General features: G+C 51.4%; 1 protein-coding gene across 11 annotated transcripts in view; it reads right to left on the reverse strand.

Moving 5' to 3' along the window:
• PTPRK (protein tyrosine phosphatase receptor type K) overlaps window positions 1-18,161 on the reverse strand; it is a 609,180-nt gene that overhangs the window by 140,859 nt on the left and 450,160 nt on the right. For all 11 annotated transcript variants that reach the window (XM_064170307.1, XM_064170306.1, XM_064170297.1 and 8 more), the window contains exons 9-10: window positions 6,750-6,859; window positions 3,127-3,328 (exon numbers count right to left, since the gene is read on the reverse strand). In XM_064170307.1, coding sequence (XP_064026377.1) covers window positions 3,127-3,328; window positions 6,750-6,859 — 312 coding nt within the window. The remainder of the gene's footprint in view (window positions 1-3,126; window positions 3,329-6,749; window positions 6,860-18,161) is intronic.

Genomic DNA, 18,161 nt, shown 5'->3' on the forward strand with positions numbered 1-18,161 from the left:
AAAGGCATCAGAACCCAGGGCTGCAAGCACTATGGCCCCAGTACCTCAGAGACTTTGTGAACGATGGGATTCATTGGAAAGAAAACCTCAACACAACCTGAGTACAGCAGTGTAGAGCTCAAACCAGGCTAACAGCTAAGTGAGCAGAACAGAACCCAGGACCTGCAGGGAGCCTACAAGAAAGATGGGCAGGGACTTTTTCCAAGGGCTTGCAATCATGGGACAAGAGGGAACAGTTTGAAGCTTTAGAGGAGTGGAGATTCAGACTGGAGATTACAGGCTCACAGGATATTAGGGGTTGGAAGGGACACAAGGAGATCACTGACTCCAGTGACCAGAATCAGTTCTGTTTTCACTCAAACCAGGACACAGAAGCTCTTCTCTGAGCCAAAGGACATGCTCAGTAGGCAGAAATAAGGTCCCCTAGGCAGGGACACCTCCCACTAGAGCAGGTTGCTCAAGGCATCATCCAACCTGGCCTTGAACACCTCCAGGGAGGAAGCAGCCACAACCTCCCTGGGCAACCTGTGCCAGTGTCTCACCACCCTCACTGGAAAGAACTTCCTCCTAACATCCAGTCTAAGTCTCCCCTCTGCCACTTTAAACCCATTCCTCCTCATCCTGTCATTCCCAGACCTTGTCAATAGTCCCTCCCCAGCCTTCCTGTAGCCCACTTCAGATACTGGAAGGCCACTCCAAGGTCTCCTCAAATCCTCTTCCAGACTGAAGAGCCCCAACTCCTGCAGCCTGTCCTCAGAGCAGAGCTGCTGCAGCCCTCTGAGCATCTTCATGGCAGATAATAAGAACAGCCTGGTTTGTGCTATTTACACTTCTAAATCACAGAATCACAGAATCAGTCAGGGTTGGAAGGGACCACAAGGAGCAGCCAGTGCCAACCCCCCTGCCATGCCCAGGGACACCCTACCCTAGAGCAGGCTGCACACAGCCTGAGCCAGCCTGGCCTCAAACACCTCCAGCCATGGGGCCTCAACCCCCTCCCTGGGCAACCCATTCCAGCCTCTCACCACTCTCCTGCTCAACAACTTCCTCCTCACCTCCAGCCTCACTCTCCCCACCTCCAGCTTTGCTCCATTCCCCCCACTCCTGGCACTCCCTGACTGACTCCTTTGATCTCTGCCAAGCTCTGAAGTCACCACGTCAGCAAATGGACAGCATTGACTTTTCTGCTAGCAGCTGCACAAGCTACTGGCCCAACAGTGAAATTCAGGAAGCCCTCCAGGTGCCACTGCTTGCCTCTGCATCCTGCAGTGTGTTGTTAGGATGAATAATGTCAGCCTTGCTGCATTGCAGTAAGTGAATAAAGGCCTGAGGAAGCAGAACTATATGGACCTGGCAAAAAATATCCCCAGTTCCACCCAGCCACCCCATTCCTCTCAGAGCTGTGTGCTGCTGAGTGGTGTCACCTTCAGCTCCCCCTTTCTGCATCTGACTTTACTAATCTGCAAAACAAACACAGCACTCAGCGACCTCACCGAGTGCTGGGAGGCTTAAATCAGTTAAGATTTATACAGCACTTCAAAATCTTTAGATGAAAGGGTGAGATTAGACAAAATCAAGCAGTTAACAGCTCTGGGTGTGCAATTTCCACCCCACAGACTACTGCTCAGCAAACCCACCCAAACATATTTTCAGTGATACAGTTTCACACCAGGATAGGATTCTTTAGCAGAGATGCATAGCATGCTCTGGGTTGGAATGCACCTCCAAAGGTCATAGAATCACAGTATCAACAGGTCAGAAGAGACCTCCAAGCTCAGCCAGCCCAACCTAGCACCCAGCCCGGCCCAAGCAACCAGACCATGGCACTAAGTGCCCCAGCCAGGCTTGGCTTCAACACCTCCAGGCACAGCCACTCCACCACCTCCCTGGGCAGCCCATTCCAATGCCAATCACTCTCTCTGACAACAACTTCCATCTAACAACCAGCCTAGACCTGCCCTGGCACAGCTTGAGGCTGTGTCCCCTTGTTCTGTTGCTGGGTGCCTGGCAGCAGAGCCCAACCCCACCTGGCTACAGCCTCCCTGCAGGCAGCTGCAGCCAGCAATGAGCTCTGCCCTGAGCCTCCTCTGCTGCAGGCTGCACACCCCCAGCTCCCTCAGCCTCTCCTCACAGGGCTGTGCTCCAGGCCCCTCCCCAGCCTTGCTGCCCTGCTCTCAACACCTTCCAGCACCTCAACATCTCTCTGCAATTCAGGAGCCCAGAACTGAACACAGCACTCCAGGGGTGGCCTGAGCAGTGCTGAGCACAGGGGCACAAGAACCTCCCTTGTCCTGCTGCCCACACTGCTCCTGAGCCAGCCCAGGATGCCATTGGCTCTGCTGCCCACCTGGGCACACTGCTGGCTCCTGCTCAGCTCCTCTCTCCCAGCACCCCCAGCTCCCTCTCTGCCTGGCTGCTCTCAGCCACTCAGTCCCCAGCCTGTAGTGCTGCTTGGGGTTATTGTGGCCAAAGTGCAGAACCCTGAACTTGGCCTTGTTCAATCTCATCCCTTTGGCCTCTGCCCACCCATGCAGCCTGGCCAGGTCCCTCTGCAGGGCTCTCCAGTCCAAACTCCCCTCTGCAGAGCTCTCCAGTCCAACCCCTCTGCTCTCAGCAGGGACATCCTCAACTAGACCAGGTTGCCCAGAGCCCTGTTAAGCCTCACCTTGAATATCTCCAGGCATGGGGCTCCAACCACCTCTCTGCACAACCTGCTCCACTGTTCCACTACCCTCATAACAAAGAACTTGTTCCAACATCCAACCTAAATCTGTTCTGCTCTAGCCAACAAATAAACCCAAACCAAGAACCACAAAACAAAACAATAACAATAAAGACCCACCAAAAAGAAAAAAAAAAACAAACCCAGAACAACAAAACAACAAAATATAACAAACCCCAACAAAAAATCCCCCCCAAACCAGCAGCACCCCAAAAAAAAAAGCCCCAATCCAAACAAACCCAAAATCCAAACAGAACAAATAAACAAGAACCAAACCAACAAAAAAAAAACCACCAAACCAAAATGAAAGGAGAAAACAATCAAACCTAAACCCAAGCCACAAAGCCTAAGCCAAGCCCAACCCCCAGCTCCCTGCTCCCCCTTTTCTCTTTGTCACCTCTTACCCGAGATGTTGGTGGTCACGTTGATGGTGGTGGCTGGTCCAAAGCCTTTCACAGTGCTTGCACGGATGAAGAACTGGTAGGTAGTGCCAGGATGGAGGTGGGAGAAGACATGGTGTGTGCTGTTCCACAGCTTGGACACTGTCTGGGGAGGCCCTGCCACTGGAACTGCAGGGTCAAAGGAGCGAATGCTGCTGTAGCTGACCTGTGGAAACAGTCACTGCTGTAACACTGGGCACAGGCTGTGGCACAAAGGCATCATCACAGTTCTGCTCTTAGCAGGGGAAGGAATGAAACTCATCAGGCAGGGTCTTTGTTCAAACTGCTACTTCTGAGTGCCTTAATCATAGAATCAGCCAGGTTGGAAGAGAGCTCCAAGCTCAGCCAGTCCAACCTAGCACCCAGCCCTGGCCAAGCAACCAGACCATGGCACTAAGTGCCCCAGCCAGGCTTGGCTGCAACACCTCCAGCCACAGCAACTCCAGCACCTCCCTGGGCAGCCCATTCCAATGCCAATCACTCTCTCTGCCAACAGCTTCCTTCTAACAACCAGCCTAGACCTGCCCTGCCACAGCCTGAGACTGTGTCCCATTATTATGTTGCTGCTTGCCTGAGGGAAGAGCCAAACCCCACCTGGCTACAGCCTCTCTTTGGGTAGATTGGGTTAGTTTGGCTGGAAACAAAACAAAAGACACATGGAGGAGCAAAAACTCTTGTGAGAAGCAGATGACAGAACTAGGGGAGTTTAGTTTAGTTTAGTTTAGTTTAGTTTAGTTTGGAGAAGAGGATTCTGAGGAGGGACTTCATCAGCCTCTACAACTCCCTGAAAGTAGGATGCTGAGAGGTAGGAGTTGGGCTCTTACTCTTCCCTAATATCAGGTTATGAAAGGAGAGGAAATGGCCTGAGAAGTTGCACCAATGGAAGTTTTCTTTGCTGCAAGAGTGGTCAACTGGGATAGGGCAGATTTATATGATAGATTGGACTGGATGATCTTGGAGGTCACTTCCAACCTGGTTGATTCTCTGATTCTATACATTCCATCCTTGGAGGTGTTCCAGAACCCTGTGGCCATGGCACTTGGGGACATGCTTTAGTGGCCATGGTGGTGCTGGGTTGGTGTTGGACTGGATGGTCTTAGAGGGCTTTTCCAACCCAAACAATTCTCTGTTTAGTGGCCATGGTGGTGCTGGGTTGGTGTTGGACTGGATGGTCTTAGAGGGCTTTTCCAATCCAAACAATTCTCTCATTCTAGGATTCCCCTTAGTGTAAAGAGACTTAAGAAGTGGTTCATTCCCCTCTCAATTTAGGGCTCAGGCACATGACTTGACATCAGCAGAGCCACACTAACTGCCTTCATGGAATGCAGAATGAAAAGCATCACCCTCTGCTTCTCTGAAATGGCACAAGGGTAAGAGCCTGAAAAGGTTCTGATGCTCAGCAGCTAATTAACCCCCAATTAGTTAACCCTGGTAGAGTCCCCAAGCAGATATGACTGTGAGGGACATGGCTTAACGGTGACCTAGCAGTGCTGGGTTAATGATGAACTTGATGATCTTAAAGATCTCTTCCACCCACCTCCCTTGGGGTCAGCATGAAGACTTGATGTGTGCATTATAGGCTCTGCTTCACTTGACAAGTGCAGGTGCCCTTCACCTCTTTTTCTTTGTGCTTTAAGGTCATGTAAGGAAAATGTCTCTGTTCCATTTAAGTTAGGGCACCCCCACCACCATCCCCCATCTCCACCAAAACCTTCTTCTGGCACTACATTTCCCTCTCTTCTTCTAACAATCACACTTAAAAGCTGTCCAAGCAAAGCCAATCTATTTAAAGCCAGCAATGATATCCTCATGGTCTGGTTTTGACTGGGCTGAAGTTTATTTTCTACCTAGCATCTAATATGGTGCTGTGGTTTTGGACTGGTGGTGCCTTTCCAATCCTCCTCCCATCCCACCATGGTGCAGTGAGTGAGTAGCTGAGTGGGGCTGAGCTGGCCATCAGGGTCAACCTACTAAGAAGCTCTGTAAGCACTGAAGAGATAAACAAACAGATTAAATGGGTTTGGTTTGGTTAGTTGAGTTTGTCTTCCTCCTGTAATTCAACCTCCTATAAATCACATCCAGTGCTGGGCCCAGTCCTGTCCAACAGCTTTACTGATGATCTGGAGCAGGGGATTGAGTCCAGATTGAGTTTGCAGATGACACCAAGCTAGGAGCAGCTGTGGAGCTGTTGGAGGGCAGCAGAGCTCTGCAGAGGGACCTGGACAGGCTGGATGGGTGGGCAGAGGCCAAGGGGATGAGATTGAACAAGGCCAAGTGCAGGGTTCTGCACTTTGGCCACAGCGACCCCAAGCAGCACTACAGGCTGGGAACAGAGTGGCTGAGAGCAGCCAGGCAGAGAGGGAGCTGGGGGTGCTGGCAGAGAGCAGCTGAAGCTAAGCCAACAGTGTGCCCAGGTGGCTTCCTCTCCATGGCATCCTGGCCTGGCTCAGGAACAGCTCTCCTGTAGCCCCCTTTAGGTACTGGAAGGCTGCTCTGAAGTCTGCTTGGAGCTTGCACTTCTCCAGGCTGAACAACCTCAGCTCTCCTAGCCTGTCCCCACTGGGGAGGCTCTCCAGCCCTCTGATCATGTTTGTGGCCTCCTCTGGACCTGCTCCAACAGTTCCATGTGTCTGTTATGCTGAGGGCCCTAGAACTGGATGCAGTACTCCTGTTGGGGTCTCATGAGAGCAGAGCAGAGGGGCAGAATCATGATGCAAAGTATTTTAAAGTAGCACTTTGCAGGTCAACAGAAACTCAAGAGTGAGGGCGGTGAGAGGCTGGAATGAGTTGCCCAGGGAGGTGGTCAAAGCCTCATCCCTGGAGGTGTTTAAGGCCAGGCTGGATGGGGCTCTGAACAGCCTGGTCTAGTGTGAGGTGTCCCTGCCCATGGCCAGGGGGTTGGAACTGGCTGATCCTTGTGGTCCCTTCCAACCCTGACTGATTCTATCATTCTACATTGTTACACTCTAATGCCAAAGCCACCTGGCCAGCCAACACCTGCATCATTATTATGATGGGGGTGACAATGGACAGGGCTGGGTGCTAGGATGGACTGAGTGAGCTTGGAAGTCTCTTCCAACCTGGTTGATTCTGTGATTCTATGTGCAGGGTGAGTGCCAGAGGCTGGAGCCAGGCTCTTCTCCATGATGCCCAGTGGCAGCACAAGGGGCAATGGTGGAAGCTGACAAATAGGAAGTTCCATTTAAACATGAGGAGGAATTTTTTCCCCTGTGAGGGTGACAGAGCCCTGGCACAGGCTGCCATGGGGGGCTGTGGAGTCTTCCTCTCTGGAGGAAGAGAGCTCAAGAGCTGCCTGGATGTGTTGCTGTGTGATCTGCTCTGGGTGCTCCTGCACTGGCAGGGGGTTGGACTGGGTGAGCTTTGGAGGTCCCCTCCAGCCCCTGACATTCTGTGACTCTGTAATTATGATATTTTTCCATGTCTTAATCATTGCCTAAAACCCCACACTCTGAAAAGGGAAGCAGCACACAACTGCTGCCTGCAGAGCACAAACACCCAGCATCAGCCACCCCTCCTGTCACACGTCCTAGCCCTGTCTTAACGCTTGTGAGCTGTTCAATGATTACCTCGTACTGAGTGATGATGCCATTGGGATCCACTGGTTCCTTCCAGTTGAGGAAGATCTTGTCTTCAAAAGGAGTCCCCTTCACTGACTTGGCAGGGATAGGACCTGGCACTAGAAACAAAAGAACAAAGCTTTTCAGAACCAGCAAACCCTGGAGAGAAGGAAAATGTAAAGGGATGGCAGAGCAGCCTGTTAAGCCCAAAAGTGAGCACAGGTCTGTTTCTATCAAGTCATTGGCATGCCAAAGGGGAGCAGAGCATGGAGGAGCACTTCAAAGGGTAGCTTTTGCCATCTGCAGCACAGAAAAGAGCATGAAGCTGAAACCTTATCCCCACATATGGCTTTCAAAGCTCCATCCAAAGTCAAAGCACCTCACAGCAGATAGCCAGAGGAAGCAGCTCGAGCTAGATTGTGTCTTCAGGGAACATCACTGTAAGCAGCATATCTTGGGACAAGGACTACATGGTTCTACAATCCTTTTAACAAGGAAAATCAAAGGCAAGGCAGAGCCTCTGTTGTGCAGCACCTTCTGAACCAGAGCAATGCTTGCAAAATGCTTTTCAGGCAGCCCTTCTTATGGTCTGCTGTTTAAAGCCTTATTTAAAGAGGGCAAATCCACCAGCTCAGCTGCCTCCTCCTCCAGCCATGACATGGATGTGCTGCAGAAGGCTCAAACCTGCTTCCTGCACATCTTGCCAGAGAGAGCCATTTGCAGAGCTTTGAACTGAACCACCCCAAGATGACTCTACTTTTGCACATTAAATGGAACCACTATCTCTGATGGAACAGCAAGTCAGATGTTGGCACCCCAGGCCTCTTTGCCTGGCTGATTCACAGCACCTGCTAATCCCATCAAGGCCAGGCAGGAGCCCTTGGTTATCTCCCATTTCAGCTCACAGCAGAGTTTTGCTACACCAACCACAGCAGCTCACCCAGCTTTGAACATGTTATCTGCTGAAAGAAGGGGATGACAGGATAAGGAACAGGGATGCCCAGGGAGCTTGTGGATACCCTCTTCTTGGAGGTGTTCAAGGTCAGGTTGGATGATGCCTTGAGCAACTTGGGCTAGTGGGAGGTGTCCCTGCCCATGGCAGGGGGGTTAAAACTAGATGACCTTTGAGGTCCCTTCCAAACCAAACCCTTCTATGATGATTATAGTCTCTAAGAGGCTGCTTGGAAAAACTCTGAACCCAAACAAACATTCCCTCCCCTCAGAATGCCAAAAGTGCCCAAATTTGCAGTCTTTCAGGCTAAAATATTACTGTGATTTAAATATATCAACATAGACTTCTCTTCCTCTCTTAAACAGCCTCTTCTCTTCAATGCTTCACTTCCAGGGAGCCTCAGGCATGCCATTCAATGTATTCACTAATGACCTGGGGGAGGGCTTGGAGTGCACTGTCAGCAGGTTTGGTGAGGACCCCAAGCTGAGTGGAGTGGCTGCCACACCAGAGAGCTGTGCTGCCATTCAGAGAGACTGAGACAGGCTGAGAGCTGGGCAGGGGAAATGGAATGAAGTTCAAGAGGGCAAGTGTAGGGTCGTGCACCTGGGAAAGAACAACCCATGGGGGACTGGACTGGATGATCTCCTTGGGTCCCTTCCAACCCCTGACATCCTGTGATCCTGTGTGATCCTCTGAACCCCAGGGATCAGTATGGGCTGGGGACTGAGCTGCTGGAGAGCAGTGAAGGGGAGAAAGACTTGGGAGACCTGGTGGATGGCCATGAGCCAGCAGTGTGCTCTGGTGGCCAGGAGGGGCAATGCCATTCTGGGGTGGGTTAGAAGGGCTGTGGGTAGTAGGTTGAGAGAGGTTCTCCTGCCCCTCTGCTCTGCCCTGCTGAGGCCACATCTGGAGTACTGTGTCCAGTTCTGGGCCCTCCAGTTCAAGAGGGACACAGAACTGCTTGAGAGAGTCCAGCATAGAGCCACAAAGATGGTTAAGGAAGTTGAACATCTTCCTTACAAGGAGAGCCTGAGGGAGCTGAGGCTTGGGGCTTGGAGAGGAGCCTGAGAGGTGACCTCAGCAATGGCTATCAATATGTGCAGGTGAGTGCCAGAGGCTGGAGCCAGCTCTGCTGGGTGATGCCAGGGACAGCACAAGGAGCAGGGGTGGAAGCTGAGGCAGAAAAAGTTCCATGGAAACATGAGGAGGATTTTTTTCCCTGTGAGGGTGACAGAGCCTGGCACAGGCTGCCCAGGAGGGTTGTGGAGGCTCCCTCTCTGCAGACATCCAAGAGCTACCTGAATGATAGTTCCTGTGTGATCTGCTCTGGGTGTTCCTGCTTTGGCAGGGGGGTTGAACTGGATGAGCTTTGGAGGTCCCTCCCAGCCCCTGACATTCTATTTCTTAGGCATTAATTACCAAAGCAGGACTGAAGTTGTTGAAAGGATGAAAACAACTGAAAAGCCCCTGGAGCACAGCAAGGGCAGGCACTGTGCTGGCAGCACCAAGCAGTGACTGCTCTGTCCCAACACTGGGTTTACTTCAGCCCACACAGAGGCTACAGACCATGGCCTGACCCTTGGTACAAACAGCCTCATTTGGCACATTATCCTGAATGTCATGGAGCCTGCAAGTGAAGAGAGGAGAGCCTCACACAAACTGTGCATCCCTCTGCCAAACACAGCCTTAGGAGAAGCTAACTAAAAGCATCAGCTGCTGCTTTGCATCAGTGTCCTGGTACAGACACTGCATCACACTTGGGTGGTGAGATCCTGGAATGGGCTGCCCAGAGAAGTTATGGAAGTGCTGAAGACCAGGCTGGGTGAGGCTTAGGCCAAGCTGGTCTAGTGAGAGCTGTGCCTGCCTATGGAACTCAACTGCTCTTTAAAACTCCCTGCAAGGAGGTTGCAGTGAGGTGGGGGTTGGTCTCTTGTCCCTAATATCAGGTGATAGAATGAGAAGAAATGGCCTGCAATTGTGCCAGGGGAGGGCTAGGTTGGAGAGGAGGAAAAATGTCTCTGCTGCAAGAGTGGTCCAGGATTGGCACAGGCTGCCCAGGGAGGTGCTGGAGTCTCTAGAATCACTGGAGGTGTCCAAGAAAGCTGTGGGCATGGCTGCTGGGGACATGGTTTAATGGTTGGACTCAATGACCTCACAGACCTTTTCCAACTGGGACAACTCAATGTTTCCATGGTCTTTAGGGTCCCTTACAACTCAAGCCTTTCTGTGGTTTCAGACTGAGCAGTGGATGAAGGCTGACATGCCATGAGAGCCCCTGGGTGCTGTCTGTGCCACTGAGAGACTTGCTGTAGGCAACACTTGCTTTGGCCTGGGAATGCTCTGCTGGTTTTCCTCTCTCCAGCTCCAGTGAGGTGTAAGTACACCCTCGTGCACACATCATTTGCTCTGGATGGTGTCTCTGGGTGTGTGTGAGAACACAGGAGTGCACCAGAGCATGCACACAGAGTATGAAAGTTGACATTCAGAGATTGCATGGGGCTGGCAGGCACCCTCAAAGGCCATCTTGCCCAAGCCCCCTGCAGACAGCAGCGACACTTCCAATTAGATCAGGCAGCACAGAGCCACATCAAGCCTGATCTTGACTGCCTGCAGAGATGGGGCCTCAATCACCTCCCTGGGCAACCTGTTCCAGTGTTTCACCACCCTCACTGTGCAGAACTTCCAACCCAAACCTCTCCTGCTCCAGCTCCAAACTATTGCCCCTAGTCCTACCACTCCAAGCCCCTCCTCAGCGTTCCTGTAGGTCCCCTTCACATACTGAAACGTAGCTATGACATTAAAGCAGGCTCAAGCAGGGGAGGTAAAGAGGAAAACAGAGAGAACTGCTCCAAAACCTGCAAAATCCCTTTTGTGTGGTGCTTTTATTGACTGCAGTTCACAGGCAGCTGGACTGGGTGCAGCTCTACATTTTGGGGTGCATGTTTGCACAAAGCCTCCTCTGTTTCCTCTTTACACACCCAAGCAGGAGCAGCCTCTAGGGTTAGCACATCTCATGACTGCCTTTTCCTCTTCTGCAACAGAACATTTGTTGCTTGTGGCAACTACACAGTTTCATGCATCTCTTGCCACTGGCATGGGAAGGGCATGAGAAGAGAAGCCAGCACAGCTATGAGCAGCTTGCTGGGAGTCTCAGTAGAAATAAGGTCAGAAAGTAGAAAGAGAGAACAACAACTCTCACAAACCTCACTCACCCTCATGAATTCATCAACAGAGAAAGCTTGGGATGAGCTTAGATTCTTTGAGAGCACAACTGGAGTTAAAGCAAACAAACAAAAAGAGTTCCAATGCCTGGAACAAGGAATGTAAATGACTCTTAGTTTGAAGGACAGCTTTTGATGGGACTGAAATGATTCTTTGCCTTCCATTTTTCAGCTCAGCCACAGTAAAAGACATCTTTTAATGGCACAGCTTTACCAAAGGGGTAAAGGGAAATGTGGAAACACAAAAGCTATTTTCCAGTGCCTGAAATGGGCTATGAGAAAACTGGGGAGGGACTGGTTGTGATAGAAGAGGGGCAATGGCTTTGAGCTGGAATAGAGGAGATACAGACTGGAGATGAGGAAAAAACTCTTGAGAGTGAGGGTGGTGAGACACTGGCACAGGTTGCCCAGGGTGGCTGTGGATGCTCCCTCCTTGGAGGTGTTCAAGGTCAGGCTGGATGAGGCCTTGAGTGACCTGTTCTAGTGGGAGGTGTCCCTGCCCATTCCAGGGGGTTGGAACTGGATGAGCTTTAAAGTCCCTTCTAACCCAAACCATTCTTTGATAAAAGCAGAAAGCAAAGAATTTGTTTCAAGCAAAAAGAGTATCTGTGAGCAGGTGCAGAGATTCATCAGTCAGCTTAGTTCAAGTAGTGCCTAAATGTCCTCAGTTTCATTTTTCTATCCTTATATTCAGGTCAGCACTAGTTAAAAGGCTGAAGTGAATTAAAAAAACAAAGAAACAAACTAAGTAACCAAACAAAAAATCAGCACCAAAAGAGGAGCAGCAAAGTAACCTGTTGGTAACACCACTGTGAAGATTCAACCTGCATCCCTCCATCCAGGCAGCTGTTGCTATTCCCTAACAACTTCAGACAGACCTCAGACTTCACCTTCCCCAAGCACTGCTAAGAGCCTTCCCCTTGCTGTGATACTCAGCAAGGACTCTGGTGAAAACCAGCCAGGTGAAAACATCATCCTTGTGCTGAGAAGAGCTGGCAGAATCCTTCTCACAAACAGCCCAAAAGGCTTTCTTCAGCCCCATCACTCACCGCAGAGTCTCTTTGCTGCCTGATCAACTCCCATTCTTCTTCCTAAGGGAGCTCCTGCTCTTCCCCTTGGACCTGGGGACAGCCTACACCACATCAAAGCACTCAAACCATCACAAGTGCACAATGAGGTTAACTACATTCCTTAGGATGCCCTGCGAATGGCCAGGGAGGTGAATAACTCAGAGAGTGTAAGCAGCTGCTAGAGGAGCTGGACTCAGACCCTTTGCCCTCTGCACCCTCTCCTTAAAAAAGATTCTGCTCTTATCGATTTTCTCTCCATCTCCTGACCTTGGGAAGTGTGACCCAATCACCCCTCGGCCAACAGCTGGAAACACTTTCAGGCACATGCACTGTTCTGTGCTCAGTTTCCAACCAGTCAAGGTTTACACTCAGCTGAAGCAGTGATATGCCTTAGGTGCTTTAACTGTACGGGGGTGAGAAGAGCTGATGGGCTCTTTTGGCTGCTGCCCAGTGATAGGACAGGGGAGAAGGGGTGATAGGACAGGGGAGAAGGGGTACAAGCTGGGAGACAGAAGGTCCCACCTCAACATCAGGAGAAACTTCTTTATGGTGAGGGTGCTGAAGCCCTGGAGCAGGCTGCCCAGAGATGTTGTGGAGCTTCTTTATTTGCAGACATTCAAGACCCATCTGGATGTGTTCCTGTATGATCTGCCCTGGGTGATCCTGCTCTGGCTGGGGGGGGAGGTTGGACTCAATCACAGAATCACAGAATTAACCAAGTTGGAAAAGATCTTTGAGATCAGCCAGTCCAAACAGCAGTTAGTGCCATGGTCTGGTTGACTGGTTGGGGCTGGGGGATAGGCTGGACTGGATGATCTTGGAGGTCTCTTCCAGCCTGGTTGATTCTATGATTCTAACAGCTTCTAGTTAATTAAAAGCACAGAATCATAGAATCAGCCAGGTGGGAAGAGAGCTCCAAGCTCAGCCAGCCCAACCTAGCACCCAGCCCTGGCCAACCAACCAGACCATGGCACTAAGTGCCCCAGCCAGGCTTGGCTTCGACACCTCCAGGCACAAAGACTCCACCACCTCCCTGGGCAGCCCATTCCAATGCCAATCACTCTCTCTGACAACAACTTCCTAACAACATCCAGCCTAGACCTGGCCTGGCACAGCTTAAGGCTCTGGCCCCTTGTTCTGTGGCTGGGTGCCTGGCAGCAGAGCCCAACCCCACCTGGCTACAGCCTCCCTGCAGGCAGCTGCAGACAGCAATGAGCTCTGCCCTGAGCCTCCTCTGCTGCAGGCTGCACACCCCCAGCTCCCTCAGCCTCTCCTCACAGGGCTGTGCTCCAGGCCCCTCCCCAGCCTTGCTGCCCTTCTCTCAACACCTTCCAGCACCTCAACGTCTCTCTTGAATTGAGGGGCCCAGAACTGGACACAGCACTCAAGGGGTGGCCTGAGCAGTGCTGAGCACAGGGGCACAAGAACCTCCCTTGTCCTGCTGCCCACACTGCTCCTGAGCCAGCCCAGGATGCCATTGGCTCTGCTGCCCACCTGGGCACTGCTGCCTCCTCTGCAGCTCCTCTCTCCCATCACCCCCAGCTCCCTCTCTGCCTGGCTGCTCTCAGCCACTCTGGCCCCAGCTGCTTGGAGGATTCCTGGTTGATTCTATGATTGGATGATCTTAGAGGTCTTTCCCAACTGAAACAATTCTATGATTCTATAAAAGCAACATAAAACAAATTGAAAGGGAATTTGAGGAGGGTTTTATAGTGGAAACATCACAAGCTCTTCTGCCAGGATTTACAGGCATCTTCAGAGCCCTTTTTAATGAAGCTATATATTCATACAGTGAATAGCTGATAATCTTCTCAGCCAGGTACATGGAGGATGCTGGACTTTCATGCATACTATGCATAATCAAAGTACAACCCATCAATCTGACATCAGAGCCATTCCTTTTAGAGCAGGAGATTTGCATTAAATTATGTCACAGCCACAAATCAATTGTTAGCCACAACCAGTGTCACCTAAACCTTGTCCTGCCCTAACTTGATGGGAAAATTCCACACTAATTCATTCCTTCTGGAAGAACAAGGTATTAACAAGGAATTTAGATGTCTGCAGTTTTCCTGCTGCAAAATAATGGAAGTGCATGGAAAGAATATTATTATTATTATTAATATTGTGATTGTACTCTATGAAAGTTGTGCAGGAGATTACTGTGCTATGTGGTAAAGGCTGTGTGCAGCTCTGTGCATGGTTATGTGCTGGGGAAAATTGCTGTGTACAACCACCCGAAGGGAGGCTGTAGCCAGATGGGGGTTGGTCTCCCAGGCAACCAGTGATTCAAGAGAGATGTTGAGGTGCTGGAAGGTGTCCAGAGAAGGGCAGCAATGCTGGGGAGGGGCCTGGAGCACAGCCCTGTGAGGAGAGGCTGAGGGAGCTGGGGGTGTGCAGCCTGCAGCAGAGGAGGCTCAGAGCAGAGCTCATTGCTGTCTGCAGCTGCCTGCAGGGAGGCTGTAGCCAGGTGGGGTTGGGCTCTGATGCCAGGCAAGGGGACACAGTCTGAAGCTGTGCCAGGGCAGGTCTAGGCTGGATGTTAGGAGGAAGTTGTTGTCAGAGAGAGTGATTGGCATTGGAATGGGCTGCCCAGGGAGGTGGTGGAGTGGCTGTGGCTGGAGGTGTTGAAGCCAAGCCTGGCTGGGGCACTTAGTGCCATGGTCTGGTTGATTGGCCAGGGCTGGGTGCTAGGTTGGGCTGGCTGAGCTTGGAGCTCTCTTCCAACCTCGCTGATTCTATGATTCCATGAAGTTCCTTCGTGGCACTCAGGAAGTACCTTTCTCTAAAGGTAGATGCCCATTTCCAAGAGGTGGTGGCAGTCAGCCCCTTCTGCCAGCTGAGTCATTGAACCATAAAAGCATTTCCAGTGAAAAGGCCTTTAAGCTCATCCAGTTCAAACATTCTCTAACTCTGCTAAGGCTGCTGCTAAACCAGCTGGCCCTCAGCACCACATCTCTGCCACTTTGAAACATCTTCAGGGGTGGGGACTCAACCACTTCACTGGGCAGCCTGTGCCAGTAACTCCAGAACCCTTTCAGGGATGAATTTTCTTCTAGTACTCAACCTAAACCTCCCCTGGGGCAACTTGAGGCCAGTTTCTCTTCTCCTGTCATCTGATACTGGTGAGAAGAGAACAGCACCAACCTCACTCCAACCTCCTTCCAGGTAGCTGCAGACAGCAATGAGCTCTGCCCTGAGCCTCCTCTGCTGCAGGCTGCACACCCCCAGCTCCCTCAGCCTCTCTTCACAGGGCTCTGCTCCAGGCTCCTCCCCAGCCTTGCTGCCCTTCCCTCAACACCTTCCAGCACCTCAACATCTCTCTTGAATTGAGGGGCCCAGAACTGGACATAGCACTCCAAATGTGACATGAGCAGTGCTGAGCACAGGGGCAGAAGAACCTCCTGAAGGAGCAGGGCTGGAGTGTGGCTTCCAGTCTCTCCCCAGCCTTCCTGTAGGGCTCCTTCAGATACTGAAATGCTGCTTTAAGTTCTCCCTGGAGCCTTCTCCTCTCCAGACTGAACAGCCCCAACCCTCTCAGCCTGTCCTCACAGAACAGATGGTCCAGCCCTCTGATCATCCTGGTGGTCCCCTCCTTGGGATCCTCTACAGCAGGGTCTCTCTTGTGCTGGGGGCCCCAGATCTGCCCAGATCACTCCAGCTGACAAACACAGCACTGCAACAAAGACTCTCACTGCAGCATCACTTCTTTAGCTAGAAAGCTTCCACTAGAGCTATCTGAGGGAGATGAAAGCAGGAAAAAGACTTAGGTGAATATTCCTCTGCTCCAGGGCCCATTTTTTTGCCCAGCTATTAATATAAAGCCTAGTTTGCATTTCTAGTCCCTGCAAAACCTTCCAACAGCTACCTTCATTTCTCATTTCTTCTGCAGAAGCTTAAAAAGAAATAAATCTCTGCTAATAATGTCAATATTTTCCTTACTTTCTCCCACATCAACTTCTCTGATGTCTTTAATAAAAAGTGCTCAAGTGTCCCTCTGCAGGCACTTCCCCCACCCCACCCTCAGGCTGATAGGCTGATAGCAAATCCTGCCTACCATCTGAAAAGCAGAATTGGGGTTACTGTAACAAGCTGGAGGACAAATAGGTCATCCAAGGCTCTTTCCACCCATGGCAGTATCACAGAGTCACAGAGTGTCAGGGGCTGGGAGGGACCTCCAAAGCTCAGCCAGGCCAACTCCTGCCAGAGCAGCAGCACCCGGAGCAGGTCACACAGGAACACATCCAGGCAGCTCTGGAATGCCTCCAGAGAGGGAGACTCCACAGCCCCCCTGGGCAGCCTGTGCCAGGGCTCTGTCACCATCACAGGGGAAAAAACCCTCCTTATGTTTCCATGGAACTTCCTCTGCCTCAGCTTCCACCACTGTCCCTTGTGCTGTCCCTGGCATCACCCAGCAGAGCTGGCTCCAGCCTCTGGCACTCACCTGTACATCCTTACAAACACTAATGAGGTCACCTCTCAGGCTCCTCTCCTCTCAGCAGCACAGCCCCAGCTCCCTCAGTCTCTCCTCCTAACAGAGCTGTTGCATTCTCTTCATCACCTCTGTGGCTCTGTGCTGGACTCTCTCAAGCAGTTCTATGTCTCTCTTGAACTGGGGGGCCCAGAACTGGACACAGTAGGTCAGTTAGCATCAATTTCAGCTCACTGATGCTAAATGTTCCTCCCCTCTCTGATTATTTAACACTGCACTTCCTCCCTGCTCATGGCCACGCAGGTCACCAGCTTCCCTTTTTGCTCAAAGGCTGAGACCAACACCTTCAGCAGTGGCATGTATGGACAAGTTCACATTTCAACCTTCCTCTCTCAGCCATGGGCTCCTCTTTATTAACTGCAATCCTCTGCCAGCCTTTTCCCTGTAGGATGAGTTTCCTGGCTTCACCTGACAACCAGCAACAGAATAAAGGGACACAGCCTCAAGCTGTGCCAGGGCAGGTCTAGGCTGGATGCTAGGAGGAAGTTCTTCACAGAGAGAGTGATTGGCATTGGAATGGGCTGCCCAGGGAGGTGGTGGAGGCACCAACCCTGGAGGTGTTCAAGAAAAGCCTGGATGAGGCACTTAGTGCCATGGTCTGGTTGAGTGGATAGGGCTGGGGGATAGGTTGGACTGGATGATCTTGGAGGTCTCTTCCAACCTGCTTGATTCTATGATTCTATGACACCCAGGCACGTGGCACTCAGCAACACAGATTACACCTTGGGGTTTCTGCATTCCAGAGGCTTTGCAGTTGCCAGCAATCCTTCCAATCCTCCTTTGCAGCACTGGCCATGGCACCTGCTCAGCTTGCTGCATTAACTCATCTCCCAGGTGGGCTATTTCTGTTACTTTCACAATGCTATGAGTAGACTTTCCCCAGCTCTGTTTTCCCCAAGCTCCTTGAAGCATTCATAGAATCATAGAATCATAGAATCAGCCAGGTTGGAAGAGACCTCCAAGATCATCCAGTCCAACCTATGTTTGTTTGTTTGCTTCCTTTGATTGAAGTATATTTGCAACCTCCTCCTTGTTCTCCTCTCTTTTGTTTTCTTAGGGGGGAAGAAGAGAGCTTGCAGGAAAAGTGCTTCTCCTAGGAAGGAGTGGAGGGAAACATCATTAAACATCATTATTTTGGGGGTGGGGGTGAAGGTAACTGACAGCCCTGCTATCAAACACAGAAAAAGAGTCCATAAGGGGGGGCTGAGCAATGTCTGTCAATAGCTGGGGGCTGGGGGTCAGGAAGGAAGGGACAGGGACAGCCTCTGCTCCTTTGTGCCCTGCCATAGGACAAGAGGCAATGGATGGAGGCTGCAGCACAGGAGGTTTCACCTCAACACCAGGAAGAACTTCTTGACTGGAAGGGTCCCAGAGCCCTGGCACAGGCTGCCCAGAGAGGCTCTGGAGTCTCCTTCTCTGGAGCCTTTCCAGCCCTGTCTGGATGTGTTCCTCTGTGCCCTGTGCTGGATTCTCTGCTCCTGCTCTGGCAGGGGGGTTGCTCTGAAAGATCCCCAGGGGTCCCTTCCAACCCCTAACATCCTCTGAGCCTGTGAAAAGGTCTTTAGAACCTCCCAAGGAATCACAGAACGTTAGGGATTGGAAGGGACCTCTAGAGCTCATCACATCCAATCCCCCCTGCCAGAGCAGGATCACCTAGGGCAGGTCACAGAGGAATGCATCCAGATG

Source organism: Pogoniulus pusillus, chromosome 33 (assembly GCF_015220805.1).
Source record: "Pogoniulus pusillus isolate bPogPus1 chromosome 33, bPogPus1.pri, whole genome shotgun sequence".
Taxonomy (NCBI): Eukaryota; Metazoa; Chordata; class Aves; order Piciformes; family Lybiidae; genus Pogoniulus; species Pogoniulus pusillus.